The 16,324-nt window shown below is 40.3% G+C and overlaps 1 protein-coding gene across 5 annotated transcripts in view; it reads right to left on the reverse strand.

Moving 5' to 3' along the window:
- Positions 1-16,324, reverse strand: part of slc2a9l2 (solute carrier family 2 member 9, like 2) — a 109,169-nt gene that overhangs the window by 50,384 nt on the left and 42,461 nt on the right. For all 5 annotated transcript variants that reach the window (XM_071494403.1, XM_071494400.1, XM_071494401.1 and 2 more), the window contains 2 exons: positions 11,595-11,782; positions 6,766-6,876 (listed from right to left, as the gene is read on the reverse strand). In XM_071494403.1, coding sequence (XP_071350504.1) covers positions 6,766-6,876; positions 11,595-11,782 — 299 coding nt within the window. The remainder of the gene's footprint in view (positions 1-6,765; positions 6,877-11,594; positions 11,783-16,324) is intronic.

Genomic DNA, 16,324 nt, shown 5'->3' on the forward strand with positions numbered 1-16,324 from the left:
ATACGCTCACTCACTCATTTCACTGCAAGATAACACTGCATGTTCAACGATTTGTTGACTGAACATACTACGCAGTGAACAGTAGCCCTGAGTGATAGCCAGTGGCTCAAACTGCTGGAATCAGGCCCAGAAAGTTCAAGAGTGATGCCGATGCCCGTTGATCAGTTTTTAAAAAAAAATTTAAAGTCCAGTGTTCAACTCTGATATCCAGTGAGGAAACTTTTAAATGATCAAGAATTATGAACAGAGTTTGTCGAAGCGACAGGAATATACACCATTCAGCCATGTTTCAGTTCAGTGAACGGGACCTCCGTCACTTCCACCGCTGAATGGACGTAGCCAAATAATACTGTATCTTTTTAAGCCTCTCTCTCTTTCAGTACAGGTCCAAACAATTCCTTACTTCAAAATGATTGAATGTGTCACATAACATTCTCCTCTTCACGCAGGAATCCAGAAGTGACAGCCTACTTCCTCTGTCTTGTCTGCAATCACAGAACAAATCTTAATTTCCCTATAGAGCAATACGAGGAAAGGTGGTGTCTTCTGAGTGCACCCGATGCCTGGGTACTCCCAAAACTCATTAACACCAAACTGCAGAATGCAAAAACACAGCTCATCTTTCCTAACAGATTTTCATGTGTGTGTTTACAGGGAGGGGCACATTTTGTAGGTGACCCTGCATTCTGAGCTTTCTGTGGCAGCTATTTCTTCTCGTTCTTGATCTGGGATACGTAAAATCCCTGAATAACATGTCAGAAATTATTGTTTGTGTGTTGGAAAGACATTGCTAATGTAATGAGGCTAGAGGCTAGAGTCGCAGCCACCCTGTGGTGCATTTAATTTTTTATATTAGGAAGCACATATCACAGGATTTAGGGATTAAACCTTACCTTTGAAATGTTTGCCACCCAAAAAAACAAACAAAAAACAAACAAAAATAAACAACCCACATTTTAAATCTGCTGTTTGTAGACTTTGATTTTAATATCATAAATATTTGAAGCTCCTGAAGCCACAAATCAAATTAATCTTTCCCATCAGATGTCAAAGTGTCCCTGATTCAGAACATGAGGCTCATACAAATGGTAACTGTTAAGTGAAATGGATGCAATTAAATATTCACACAGGTCTCTGAAAATCTTGAGGTGGCTCTAGAAAGAAACATGTCAAATGTTCAGCTTTTTCCCAAAGCATATTCTGTCTAATATGTGGTTTCTTTTTCTTGGCAGTGCCTGAGATATTGTTACTAGTTATAGTCATGTATCTTGTTACATAAAAAGCAGAACATCACGAGGAAAAAAAAAAGGTCAAATAAAGTTGACCATGCTGTATATGCTACATGGCAACTGACGTACTATTATTCACAGTGCTGACAAGCAATTTGATTGATTAACACATTCAGTTCTAAGAGTTTAATTTTGGTCATTTCTGTTTTTGTGGTGTATGCCAGTCAATCAGCCAGTGGTTCACTATTATCAGAAATATAATAAGGGTGTTGAATTGGATCGCCCAAGGAAATCGCCCCATCAGCCACCTGATGGGGCGATGCTGTTGGGCTGGAGGGAAATCTCATATCTGAGGGGTACATGTTGGTGTTTGAAGTGAGTCGCCTGCAGCTAAGTCACTCAGTGGGGTCTTCTCCCTGGTGCCGATCAAAGGTGAGGGTAACACAGGAGTGGATTTTCTCTCCTGTCCCATCCCACTCCCACAAAAATACTCCTGCCCCTGTCCCCATAACATGACAGAATAAAAAATCATTTCTCTCCTGCCTTATAAACCCTCATCTCCTTCCTAAACCGTAGGAGGAAAAGGGAGATGTTGTTGTATTAACTTATTGTTCTTTATCATTTGGTCTTGGTGTTGTATTTATGTGCCCTGTGTTTTTATGTTTTTATGCATATATCCCACTGCTGCATACCCAGTAGCCCCACTGGGAACAGATAAGGAGAATGATAATTGTCCAAGTCCTGGAAAAATAACTCCTGTCTCATCCTGTTCCCATGTTGTGTAATTTTTGTTTTGTTTTGTTTGTTTTTTTGCCATGAAGGTTATCTTTTGACAATGCAATGATTTTGATTTGATGGTCTTAGATTACTTTCTGTTCTACTGCACACTTTTTTATTCACACCATCTGGCCAGTACATTAGCAGTACCATTAACAGTGGTTTACTGTGTCTTTGCTGAAGGTCACAAAAACATAAATAAAACATTGGCCAGGGGTCCCTGTACTTTTTCTAATGAGGGCCAGCTCCTAGATTACGGTTTCAAGCTCTTTTACAGGGCCAGATCTGTCAGTTACAATCTTAATATGGTGCCAAAAAATTTACCCTGCAAGAAATCAGGGGACAGGGCAATATATATACTTTTTTTTCATGGCAAACCAGTTAGACATTTTGATGAGGAACTTTCCAACCTCCCAAAAACAAAAATCAAATAAGTGCAGAAAGACTGTGCCCTCAACATACCCCAGATGGTGCGCCTGACAAATATAGAAAGTTTTGACTAAATACTGAAAACACTGCCAGGAAGGCCAAGCCCTACACATCTTACAGACATCATACGGAGTTTTAACACTGTCACTCTTGACTCTTAGGAAGTTCTTTAAAACTTTAGACTTGCCTGAAAGCTCTGTCAGTGTGATACATGTATCATTGTTCTTTACGCTGTGTGGTTCTATGCTGTCTTCCCTCAGTCTGACTCTGACTCACTTGTTGGCAATGACATTTTGTGGTGGCTGCACCACGATAGTCAATCTGCACATGTCATGCACTGGTCAAGTGCCTGCCTGAGGCCAACCAGCAACCAGCCACCAGATAGACAGGGAAGAATAAAAATAACAAAACAGAATGACTAGCGTTATGTTAAAAATAAAAAAATAGTGTCTAGCCCGCTCCAGTTGGCTTTTTTCTGATCCTGTTCTAGTCATGTGATGAATAGTGAAAATGATTCCCATTCCATCCCATCTCAGCTTAATACCCTCTGTTTTCACCAGCAGGTTTCCCCCAGGAATCCTCAAAAATGTCAGCCACTAGATCAAAGACTTCAATGCGCTCATGATGAGAAGAATCAAAGAATAGATAGCAGCCACTAACAGGGCTTTAACACACTAATCCAACGAGGAGAGAGTATTTCCAACTGCATTTTGCAGTGTGTTTTGTTGGAAAAGTAACACTTGATGCACATAAATTCAGCCTGACACATAGATGTGTTATTAAACTGGTAAATTATTGGCCCTTTTTTTTTACCAAAAAGTAACAGAAGGTAAAGCTCTGCAGAGTGTAGTATGTGGAAACAGAACTCAATGAGTGAAATTGGCTTTGGGTCATTTCTGTTTGTTGTATCACCATATCACAAGAACACAGAATTAGGTAAATTAGATCAACAACAAATTAGAAAGTGACAGATTCCTTTTAGAAGTATTTTGGAACATGATGAGAGAACAGCATACATCCACCGTGTTGTTCTTTGTAATTAGCTGTTATGTGATGTTTGAGTTAAGGAGTCATGCTGAGGTGGAAAGGGATATGAAAATGCCAAAAGGCTAACTAAGTCCATAATACTGGAAATCTACAAAGTTTTTCTGCTTTAGTAGCCTATCAAACAACATAACCATAGTGAATCAATTAGCAGATGAAGTTAAAGCTGCTCTAGTTCATATAACTATTTAGATAAACAATGGCTCATATAACTATATGTGATGTAAAAGGGATCACTCATAATGAGAAATCCGCAGAGAACTGTACGCACCGCATTCAAACTGCCTTGCACCAAACAGCAGAAAAGACAAAGTCTGCAACTAGCTGGTGAACATAGTGTATAATTTAACAGCTAAACACATCACTGCTAATGCTCTGTGCCAGCTGGATGTCTAAATATTGTTTGTGAAAATTTTAGCCATGTCAATATCGTAAAGTGGTAATAAGTACATTTGTTGCCTCTCTCGTCATTTTTCTCATTCAAAATAGGAAATCAGCAACATAACTAAAATTAAACATCAGTGACATTGAAGTACATTCCCAATTGTACCCTACATTTTTGGTCTGAATTAACGCTTTAAACAAGTTTTAGCAATTGTGAGGTTTGTGCAACGAGTTTGAAAAGTTCAGTAGTGTTAAGTGCAGGCAGGCAGTTCCTGGGTGGAGTCTGCAGGGACACTGAATCAGAGAGACTGGCCACCATGGTGGATGATTCAGACCACAATTACATCTATGCACGGTGGCAAGACTCCGGGACCTGATAGCTTTATGTCACAGTTTTTTTCCAGTTGTGTTTGAAATGTTTCAGGAGAGGCTGACAAAGGGTACCCTTCCCCTTAGTCTTTAATGACCAACTATTGCACTTTTGCTCAAGAAGGATAAAGACCCTACTGATTGTGGATCCTACCAGCCAATATCAGTTCTTATTGTAGACCCAAAATCATTGCAAAAGTGCTGTCTCGCCGACTTGAGAACATCATGCCTTTGATTATTTCTGAAGACCAAACTGGTTTCATAAAAGCACATTACTTATTTTCCAACATTCACAGGCTCCTCAGTGCAATTCACACTCTACACTGGTCCCTGAGGCAGTCATCTCATTAGATGCCGAAAGGCCTATGACCAGAATGAGTGGGAGTATTTCTTTGAGCTCCTTCAGAAATTGGGTCTCGGTGATAAATTCGGCCCCTGTATTAGACTCTTATACTCATCTCTGCAAGTGTGTGTTAGTATCAACTCATTATGCTCTTCATATTTTTCATGAACAAGGGGCAGACATCAAAGATATCTACTGTCGCCTTTAGTCTTTGCAATTGCAACAGAACCACTATCCACTGCACTGAAAACATCTACACTTTTACAGGGAATACAGTGAGGTAGGAGAGAACATTGTGTGTTGCTGTATGCAGATGACCTTTTGTTATATGTGAATGACCTGCCCCACAATAAAATCAATTCTGACAGAATTTGGTTTATTTTCAGGATACAGATTAAACTTTCAAAAGAATAAACTGTACTCAATAAACAACTTGGCATGTCAAATTCAACAGACTATGGTCTGAGTAAAAGATTTTTCCAACTCCCTCAGATGGGTAGGCCTGGCCATCAAAAAATATAATTCTGGGTTTATGCTCCTGAGACAGATTGGTGCATGTTAGATGAGGCTCAACTATGCCATTCATCTTCATGGTATACCCATCTCTTCCAATAAGTCCGACCACTCTTCTAACCCAATTGTCCTATTCTTAGAATTGGGATTCACCTTCACTTTAAAGTTTTTCACTTTAAAGTGTCCTCTCTGGGGCCTATCAGTAATAGACACTGAGTAATAGACACTTATTTCAACCCTATATTGTGGACATGACCTTTTCCAGTGGTGAAAGAGGGGACTGAAGTGTTTCAGAGACCTTTGTGGCAGTCACTACTTTTCCAGCTTTAACACTTTATGTAAGAAATATGATCTAGCCCATTCAAATCTCTTCAGATACTTTCAGATCTGTCACTTTGTGCTGAGACAACAGCTTGCTTCATACACTCACCTCCTCTGTAAGATATGTAATTTTGTAATCTTTCTGTAATTAGAACTAAATGGGAAAGTGGAGATGAATTCAACAGAGAATTGGTTGGTAGGTGCACTGGATAGAGTGAACACCTCTGGCCTTTACTATTCTCCTGGCATGTCATAGAAAACCTCTTGCCTGGGAATCTCCTATCTTCCCATCTTAGCCTGGCCTATTAAATGATGTGATGTTTTTCTTGAGTCTTGAAAAAGTTAAATATGAACTTAGAGGATGTACATTAATAAATCATTTTATAAAAAAAAGAATACAGCAAACTTTCAACCAATTTTCTCTGACAGAACTTGTGTCAAAGCTGCAATTAACCATAATGCCTCACAGGGCCACAAGTCATTCGCAGCAGTTTGCTGCCTGGGAACAAAAGCTGCAATAGAAATCAAAACAGAAACACCTCATCATCCCCATGCATCCTTACTGTTGTGTGTGACTAACTGACAATTCAGAGGAGGAATAATGTGGAAGGTAAAGTATCTGCAGCTGCAACAGGATTCATCTCTTCAGTAGATGATGCTGTCAGAAAAGTGGCTTTATTAGTAGTTGTACTTTATTATTATTATTATATGTTTTTTTTATCATTGATTTCTAAATGTTGGTTGTTTATGTTTTAAATGTTTATTAGTGTGTTGTGTAGCGTGATCAGTACGCATCAATCATCACATATTGCTCAGGTGTGAAATACTACAGTCTCTGCCTAACAAGCTGCCAGCAGAGACACTCCCACCAGCTAATTACTCCACTGATGGTGCAAAGTGCTGTCTGCACAGTCATTTAGTGACAGATGTGCTGCCAGAGCAGGGAAGAGCTCCTGCTGTTAGCCCTGCCTTTTCTCGACAACTGAGCCATTTGCAGGGTTCCTCCGCACTAACCAACTTTGGTCAAGAATATTAGGATTAGAGGATTAGGGCTGAGCAACTAGAATCTCTTTTTCAGTCAGATCTTTGCTTTTTCATCTGGCCCACTAGGGGAGACTAATCTATAACACCAGCATTACAGATAGCTGCAGAAGCTAATGGTAAAACCAAACCTGACTGTTTTGCTATTGAAAGAAAACTGTTCTAATACATTGAAATTAGGAGAGGATTTTTATGATGAAAGGTTAAAGACGTCCCCTGAAGTTAAACAAAATCTATCTTGTTAATATTTATTCTGAGAGCAGACTGTAGCCTGGAGCCTGACACGATTGGTTGATTTAAATTAGCAATACTTACTGAGATAATGGCAGACAAGGTCTCTATAGCTCCGGTGCTCAGTGTGATGTAGGGGAGGATGTTCTCCTCAAACCCTGCTTCCCGAAGGATCCCGTTGGTGTAGTACCAGATCTGCAAGAAAATAAACCAAATTTCACTGGTCTTTTCTTTCTTTTACACATAATCTGCATGAACAACATACAGTTTTATACCCAGTAGGTTTCATTACAGACATTCAGGCTTTCAAGCTTGTAAGCATTTAAGTAATTTCATAAAATGTATGAAAACTGTTAAAATAAACTTAAATAATCATCTACAATCAGTTAAGATCAAAGATGGAATATACTCCTTCTCTATTTGGCAGGCCAGTGCAACTCAAAACCTTCTCACAAAGATTAAGGCAAAGGGGAGGGATGGCCCTGCCTTTTGAATCTTATTATTTTGCTGCCAATACTTGCAGTTTGCTGTGTTGGCTCTCTACACCAACCAAGGACAGCCCACCAAAGGTCAAAATTGAGGCTTCATTCACAAAAAGGCACAAGTTTCTACAATTTAAACTCTTTCATCTTTCTAAAGAGAAATTTGTATCCTGGGGTGATTCCCTGTGGGTGAGGTGAAAAATCCAGACTGGGTTTCTCATTCACTCCTTTTGATCCTGCTCTTCACATAACAGGTACTGGACAGGTATTTTTAAATCTCTCTCAGAGGTCTTTGGACAACCTTTTAACGCACCCCTCGCTTACTGCACTGTTTGGTGTAGCAAGTGATGAAGAGAATTTCCCAAACATAGACACAGTGCTGCAGCATTTGCTACTTTAACAGCCAGATGGTTGATTCTTTTAATCCTGGCAGCCGTTCATCCGTTATGTTAAGAATCTCACGTTAAGTGACATGCCTTGACAAACAGGACATAACATATGCTGAACATACTGAACTCACTGGCTAGCTGTCTTCTCTGCATTGTTTTCTTCTAACCTATCTCCCGCACTATTCTCTTCAATGGTCCTTCTGACAGATCTGACAGAGAGTACAAAACCTGTATGCAACTGTCAGAAGTTATAAGTTGAAGCACAGATACTATGACACTGATTACAGGACTATTTCTCAGCTGTCAAGTCAGTTTCACCACAGCACAATAAGCTGCTGAAATATCACCGAGTCGTTCTCAGGGTGTAAATATTTACTGGAATCATTTGACTGGTATGGTGGTGATGGGGGAGTGAATAGTACACATCAGTCAAAATAAAGACCTCCAGAGTGATCCAAATTACATTCCTGTCTTCTTGGAATGAAAATATAGCCTATGTAAATGAAGCAATGGCCATACCTATGATAATTTAAATGAGCTTTGTGATTTCTAGTCATGCACATCACTGAACCAAATATGAAAATTTGATTTCAAAAAATTAAGCACAAATATTAATATTTATGATATTCACCATGCATATGAATTTGGAGACAAGCTAACAATCTATTTGCATGCCCAGCCTCCTACAGCAGGTTAAATATCAAGTGTGTTTTTGCCACTTTAGTTTAAGAAAGACCAGTTTTGATTGCCTCCTTCATGCAAATGTAGTCTTAATAGACACATAGAAGTTTGAAAACCCTTGTTGCAATAAAACAGGAGGTCGCCTTTCTGCTCTACACAGACTTCATTACAAAACAGTGTCGGTCTTCAAAGGTGACGAACAACTTTTTTTAATTTTAAGTTTTTGCCAGTTCTTGAGGTTGCTGTGCTTGGAATTTAAAGTCAGTGTCTTGTCATCTGAAGTAATTTTTTTCTCTGTTCACTGCTGTCATCCTCTTTCTTTTAGGTGGTGGATGGCAGCAATAAGCAGCAACTCTTCCCCACACACAGAGGTATTTTTGGCAGAGAGGTCAGTCATTACCCACTGCAACACAGCAGGTGGAGGATGGGTAAACATCTCGTTCTGTCAACAAAGTGCATGGGACAGAGTGAATCATAGTGACTTCTCCATGCCCACAGGTTCTCATACACAGTAATGTTGAGCACAAACCTAAAGAGAGACTGACCCACACTAATTGGGGCAAGAAGCTGGCTACAGATGGAAAACATATTCACATCTGCGGAATATAATTTAAAACTTAGCAAATAAAAGAGACCTCATATCTAAGAGACTACAAATATGGGGTCACACCTGTGTATGCACAGGCCCGCAGGGGCAGTGTTTGTAATACGCTGCCACACCTGGTCCACTGTCAAGCGGGTCAGTGACAGTATTGATTTTTTGGTCACTGACAGGGCTATGATAGGACAGCACACCCCAGCGGTTCAGCAGTTAACCACCACCCCTCTATTATGTGTCAAACAGCCCCACATACAGTAGCTGGTGATTTTTAAAGAGCTGGAAGTGGTTTTGCTTATACGAGAATATCTGAAAATATTTAAAGACTTATTTTAATTCACTGGGGAAGTAGGAGACATATTTTCACTAAGGCTACAGGCCTGTTGTGTCTCAACAAAAACCTGACTGACACAAAGCTTTAAATGTGACACAGTAACAACAGTAACTTTTTGCAAACAAAATGAAACTTTTGCTGCAATGAGAGGTTGATCAGGCTAAACATTAAAGCTGCATATAAAAAATGTATGTAGACAACTGCTCAAATAACTGTGTAATGTGATGTGATGAACATCACAATAAACTGGCCATGCTCTGCCTGGTCTGGTAAGAAGGCAGCAGAATGACTCTAGTCTGAGTCTCTCCAGTAGAAGAAAAATCACTTTTCACCTTCCTGTCACAGCACTGTCCACCAAAGACCTGGCAGATGTAGACAGTGTTTACACTACAAATGGTATTAAAAGAACCCAGAGGAGAGGAAAATTCAAAAATAAGATCTCTTCTTTGTCTAGCGTATTTCTCCTTGACACAATAAAGCTCAATTTAAGATCAATATAAGATTTTGACCTTTTTTTTTTAATTATTTTTTAATCTGAACTTTATGATCAGTTCAGTGCTGATCAGTTGTCTCCAGTGTTCACGGACATCTTCAACACCTCACTGGAGACCTGCCACGTGCCAGCCTGCTTCAAATCCTCCACCATCATCCCTGTCCCCAAAAAACCAAGGCCCACAGGACTAAATGACTATAGACCCATTGCCCTGACCTCTGTGGTCATGAAATCATTTGAGCGTCTTGTCCTGTCCCACCTCAAATCCATCACTGACCCACTCCTGGACCCCCTGCAGTTCGCCTACAGAGCCAACAGGTCTGTAGACGACGCCGTCAACATGGCTCTCCACTTCATCCTCCAGCACCTGGACTCCTCAGGGACCTATGCCAGGATCCTGTTTGTGGACTTCAGCTCTGCCTTCAACACCATCATCCCGGCTCTGCTGCAGGACAAGCTCTCCCAGCTGAGCGTGCCTGACTCCACCTGCAGGTGGATCACCGACTTCCTGTCTGACAGGAGGCAGCACGTGAAGCTAGGAAAGCACGTGTCTGACTCCCAGACCATCAGCACTGGATCCCCACAAGGCTGCGTTCTTTCTCCTCTGCTCTTCTCCCTGTACACCAACACCTGCACCTCCAGCCATCAGTCTGTCAAGCTCCTGAAGTTTGCAGACGACACCACTCTCATTGGACTCATCTCTGATGGCGATGAGTCTGCCTACAGGTGGGAGACTGAGCGTCTGGTGACCTGGTGCAGGCAGAACAACCTAGAGCTAAACGCTCTGAAGACAGTGGAAATGATAGTGGACTTCAGGAAGAGCCCAGCCCCACCCACCCCCATCACCCTGTGTGACTCCCCCGTGGCTACCGTGGAGCATTTTCGCTTCTTGGGAACCACCATCACACAGGATCTCAAATGGGAGCTAAACATCAGCTCCCTCATCAAAAAAGCTCAGCAGAGGATGTATTTCCTGAGGCAATTGAAGAAGTTCAACCTGCCAAGGACTATGATGGTGAACTTCTACACCTCCATCATCGAGTCCATCCTCACCTCCTCCATCACCATCTGGTACGCTGCTGCCACGGAGAGGGACAATAACAGACTGCAGCGTATCATCCACTCTGCTGAGAAGGTGATTGGCTGCAATCTTCCGTCCCTCCAGGACCTGTACGCCTCAAGGGCTCTGAGGCGTGCAGGGAAGATTGTAGCTGACTCCTCCCACCCTGGACACAAACTCTTTGAGACACTCCCCTCTGGCAGGAGGCTGCGGTCCTTCAGGACCAAAACCTCTCGCCACAAAAATAGCTTCTTCCCATCTGCTATTAGCCTCATCAACAAGGCTAGAGAGCCCCACTGTTGCTGATCAATTGCACCAATCACCAGAAAAAATTCCTTGTATGTGAAAACATACTTGGCAATAAAACTGATTCTGATTCTGATTCTGATTCTGATTCTGATGATAGTGTTTTTTTTCTGACACTGCCCTGATCTTTACTTGTCTGAAATAATCAGCTCTAAAGATCCTAAAGAAAACTTTATTGGCTTACAATTGAGCCAGCACAACACCTGAACCTGTGGTTGTGATCAAATGATGGCCTGTAAGCATGGCATTTGATCTCCTGCTCTTTTTTTCTTGATCTACTCCTTTGTTCCTTATTTCTCCTAAGGGGGAGTGGGGGGTTTGGTTAGGAGAAACAGGTGAGAATTCAATCATCTCCAAATAAGAACTTGTTTATTTCTGTGAGACAAAGAAAAGCTAACGACATGTTCCTCTGCAAAGGTAGCTTTTAAAATCAAATATTTACCCATATATGTTCTTTGTTTAAAAAATACCAAATCTATTCCTGATTTTTTTCAATTAAGTGTCCTGTGATATAGAATAAGGAACAGGATTCCAGTGAAAATCAAAAGTGAAGTGAGAGCTGCAGCTTACAGCATTGAGGCCACAGAGCTGATAGCACGCCATGGTGACGATGATGGTGATGAGCTGCCAGCGAACAGCTGGGCTCTTCAGCAGCTGTAACACAGAGACGGTGTGTAGGTTGTCCTGTGCTCGAGCCTCTGCGTGGACTTCTTCCAGCTCTGCGGTAACATCCTTCTTCCCCAAAAACCTCTGGAAGGCTGACACACAAACATACACACACAAACACAGGGTTAAAAAATAGCTACATGTCAAAAAAGCCTGAAAAACAACCATCATGCTGAGATCAAAGACCTTGAGGATTCATCTGGATCAGCTTGTTACACCCACAGGGGTGGAGTGAAACAATAATTCAGGAGATCCTCACACACACCATCAGACCAGTCATTTCACTGTTGATGTAACAGGTACCAGACTAGTTTTAACTTTGGCCACTATGTTCATGTGGGAGGATAGTTGTCCAGATTAAATGCGAAAAATTGTGACTGGCCAACAAATCTGAAAAAAATATAAATATTTTTAAAGTATTTTAGCAATTGCATATTAAAGGAGAAAGTGGAGGCTACATGTGTAATATATAGTCATAGCAGAAACTCCATGTAGGCCAGGATTATAATATGTCAATAAGTAAATAAAACATTAGGTGAAGGGCAAAAGTTTTCCAGTGTTTTCTCTCTCTCTCTCTCTCTCTCTCTCTCTCTCTCTCTCTCTCTCTCGTTCTCTCAGCTATCTGCATGTATTTCAAACATAACTCATTAGTGAGTAAAATATTGGCTGTGTTTAATCTGACCATCTATGTTCTCAGTATTTAAAAATATCTCTGTTAACAGTTAAAGGTCATCAAGTAATAAAACTGCTAGTGAGCAGTGTTTTGACATTGATGTTTTAAATTAATGAAAGAACTGGCTTTACAAACGCTCAGTGTGGACAGAAATGCATTCCACACATCTGTTCAAGAACACACACAACGTGTGTTGATGAGAACAATGAATGAGAACATAAATGTTTGTTCAGAAGGCAGTTCCACAGGGGACCTTTAAACTGCAGTCAAAACGATCTGTGGGATACCCTAAGGCTAAACTCTGGTCCTGTCATGTGCTCACTGTAAATGCTTCCCTTGGGATACACAACTCATCAATACAATATTATTCAGCTCTCTAACAACTGTGATTTAAGGAGGTTAAACATTCTATTACATACCATCCATTTTGAAGTAATTCACAATGAACATGATTGCTTTTATTCAAACCTTTTGCTTGAAAACCTCACTTTAAATGTGGGCTCTGCCCTGTAAACACTGTCATGTGACTAATGTTGTATTCCTCTCTCAGTAACAAGGCAGAACAAAGCTTTAAATTAGAAATGCACACACAGTTTAGATTTATGTGTGCACAGCTAACTAGGTTTCTGACACTTATCTGCCGCCTGGCCAGCTGAACGTTTGAACTTGGACCACTTAAATGTGATGTACCAGAGGGAATAAGTGGGTGTAAAGACATTTCTTTCCTCACTTTAATCCTTTCTCCTGTAAAGTTGAATCCCTGGTGTCATGGGAAGTCAAACCTGCACACACCGACAAAGTCTGCTAAAAACAGGTCATTATGTGAGTTGGATGACACACACTGTGGACTGTCACCATACTGGTCCCTAGGGTTGCATGGTGCAACATTTGTAAGGGGTGAGGATTGTGTGTGTGTGTGTACAAACACAGCTGTTTAAGCTGTGAACAGGATTTTAATGTGTCTGTCTCAGAAAATAACTAAGGGTTAGAGTTAGAGTTAATTAAAAATAAAAATTCTCACAAAGTGATATTTACACATTGTCCCAAATATAATTCTAGTATTCGGAAGCAAATAACTAAAAGGAGTGACACATTATGGAGACTAGGTAGGGACCTTAGATTTAGGAAATGAAAATAAAATTTGGCATTGGAAACAAATCTGAAAAAGGAAACTTTGGTACTGAAAAAAATTGTATTAACACTGAGAAGAAAAGTGTGTCCTCCTGACCCACTGTCGGCTCCAAAGTTTCTTCACTTACAGCTACTGCTTCCCTGAGTTCAACTGAAACGCTCAGACTGAGCTGGGTTAATATTAACTTTTAGTTACTGTTACGTTGGTTTGGCAGACATGTGCTAGAGCAAGTGGTGAGGGGAGAGGTATTCAGTTAGTTGCAATCTCACCACTAAATGGACTAAATCCTACACATGGGTCCTTTCATTTCTGAGAGTATAATGGCATCGAACATATGACATGTGTGTGACATGTGTACCTCTAACAGTTTCAGCCCTGAAACACCCGTCAAAGTCAGCAGTTCAACAAAAACAAATACATTCTGCCAGGTCCTGTTTGAAAAATGTTTTATAAAGTAAAGCCTGATTTTATGTGATCGCAGCATGCATTGAAAATCTGGTATGTATATGAATATTTTATATCCACACATTGTTTTAGTTTTACAATTTCCTAAATTTATATTTATTTGTTTTATTCACAAGCGTCTCTCGGTTCTTACTATATAGATTACCACATGTAAATGACTATTGTTTTGCCTCTCCCTGCTGGCAGAAAATATGAAAACCCGCTTTAATCCAGATTCATACTGGGGCTGTCAATGTCAGTGGTGTGACATGATACTGATGTTTGTAAGAATATGGTGGGATGAGCAACAGCGACATTGTCCCCACAGAGGAAACCTATTTCATTTTCCCAGCAGGAGGACTGTGATGCTTCTTTCCATGTCACTGTTGTAGGCTGGACCCTTGCAGTGCTACAAGGTGGAGGGATGTGGCACAACAAGAACCTTTCAAGGACCATACAGCCTGAGTGACAGACTGATTCTACAACATCACTGTGGGAATAAAAACTCTTAATGTAGGTGTGAAAAGTTAAATGCTTAAAGACGCTCTGAGAGGGTCTGCCTAGACGATTGATATGGAGGCATTTTCGCTTAAATTTAAAGGGTTATGCTGGTATTAGACTTTAGGTTTTTGTTTGTTTGTTTTGTTTGTTTTTTTTATCAACAACTCCCAAGAAAATTGATAAGCAATCTTTTTTTCTCAGATGTATATTTCATTTTTGAAAAAAGTGTTTTCAGTATCAGCTTGGCAGTGTAGCTTTTAGTAAAACGAAAGCAAAAGGAAATAGTGCATTTGTTGAGGACTATATTCAGCTGGGGATGTATACACATTTTGGTGCTCAAGTGAACTTACGCCTGGATGGTACATTTGATTGAATCAAAATGAACAGCAGTGCCCATGTTCATAGTCTTTTCATGGGATTTACTCGCAATAACAAAAATATAGATTATCACCAGCCTTATTCTATTATCTTAGGTATAAGTAATGTGTAATGTAAAAAGGATAAGATATAGCACTGCAGTGGGGAGTGATTGCAAAATATGTGTCAAGAAAATGTATTCATAGGGAGTTTGAAACCATACAGAAACCAAAAAAGTAATAAAAACTGGTGGATTCAATCCCACGCCTTAGTCTACGTCAGAAACCAGTAACCTTGACACCCTGCCTTCAGCCATTTTGACATCTACAAAAATAGAGAGGGGAGAAAGAGAAAAGAAGCGAGCACATAGTGTAATGTACGATGACTTGTGATTGGATTGGAGTGCTGAGAAGATGAGACTTCATGTCACATTTTCTTTGGTTTCTAGTTCTAGTCTTGGCACAGTAGAAAGTAAATGTATGCTTTGTATTGACTGGTAAGCTCAGAGCTGAAAAGGGAGATAAACGTCTGAAAATTCTGAATACTATGGGGGCAACCCTAAAATCTAGGGCATTTTTGCAATCACACTGACGGCCTGCAGTACACAAACACGTTTCATCTTCAACCTCTGTAACCTTTAAATGGAAGGCAGGACTACTGCAGATATTCGACATGACAAGAGACAAGATGGGGTGCAAGAGAACATGCTGTTCCTGTCTGACACTACATGATGAAGATTGGACACTGCAGTGCCACCCCTCAAGATTTCTGTGTTGACAACAATTCCCCCAACTGCAGTGTTGTAACACAACCCAGCAACATGAATCTGCAGCGCTGCTCAGACTTGTGCCAGCAAAATGTCATCAGGGAGATGTGAGGGGACTTTAGGCAGGATGTCCTTTAACCAACCTTTCATCTCCTCCTCAAGGAGTTATTCACACAGCCAGTCATTGTGACCACTTGTCTTATGCGGGTATAAAGCACCAACCCTATATTACAACAAATCATCAGCTGCCATTAAATAGAACCAGAATTTAGAATAAACTTTCACCATGTTGACATTTGTTATTACTTGGTTTATAAGTTCTACTTCCTCACTCTTTTGTCATTTTGTTCCAGTTAAAAATAGAGCAACAAAAAAAAAAGAAGCATTTTCTTGAATCTACTTTGCTAAACAGACTCAAGGTTGGAATTATTTATTTGGTGAGAGCAGCTATAAACAAAGACAGATGGCAAAAAGACAAAGTGAGCTAAAAATAAGCGTTCCATCAAGAGAGGTACAAATTATGTCCTCGAATTCCAGCAACTCTCACAATAAAGTATGACGACTAACTGCAATTTATACAATTAGAAGTATAGTTTTCAAAGAGACACCATCACAGATGTTCATCATAAAAAGCATTAATAAGCAAGAAAATGTGCAAAATACTTTCCTAACAGTAGAACAATTGTATCTCTGAGCATACACATACACAGTGCACAGTCATAGAACAATGCCACAAATTCACAGTCACATTACTGTTATTA

This window comes from Trachinotus anak, unplaced genomic scaffold (genome assembly GCF_046630095.1).
Source record: "Trachinotus anak isolate AG129_WGS33_773 ecotype Australia unplaced genomic scaffold, CSIRO_AGI_Tana_v1 ptg000013l, whole genome shotgun sequence".
In the NCBI taxonomy this organism is placed as follows: domain Eukaryota; kingdom Metazoa; phylum Chordata; class Actinopteri; order Carangiformes; family Carangidae; genus Trachinotus; species Trachinotus anak.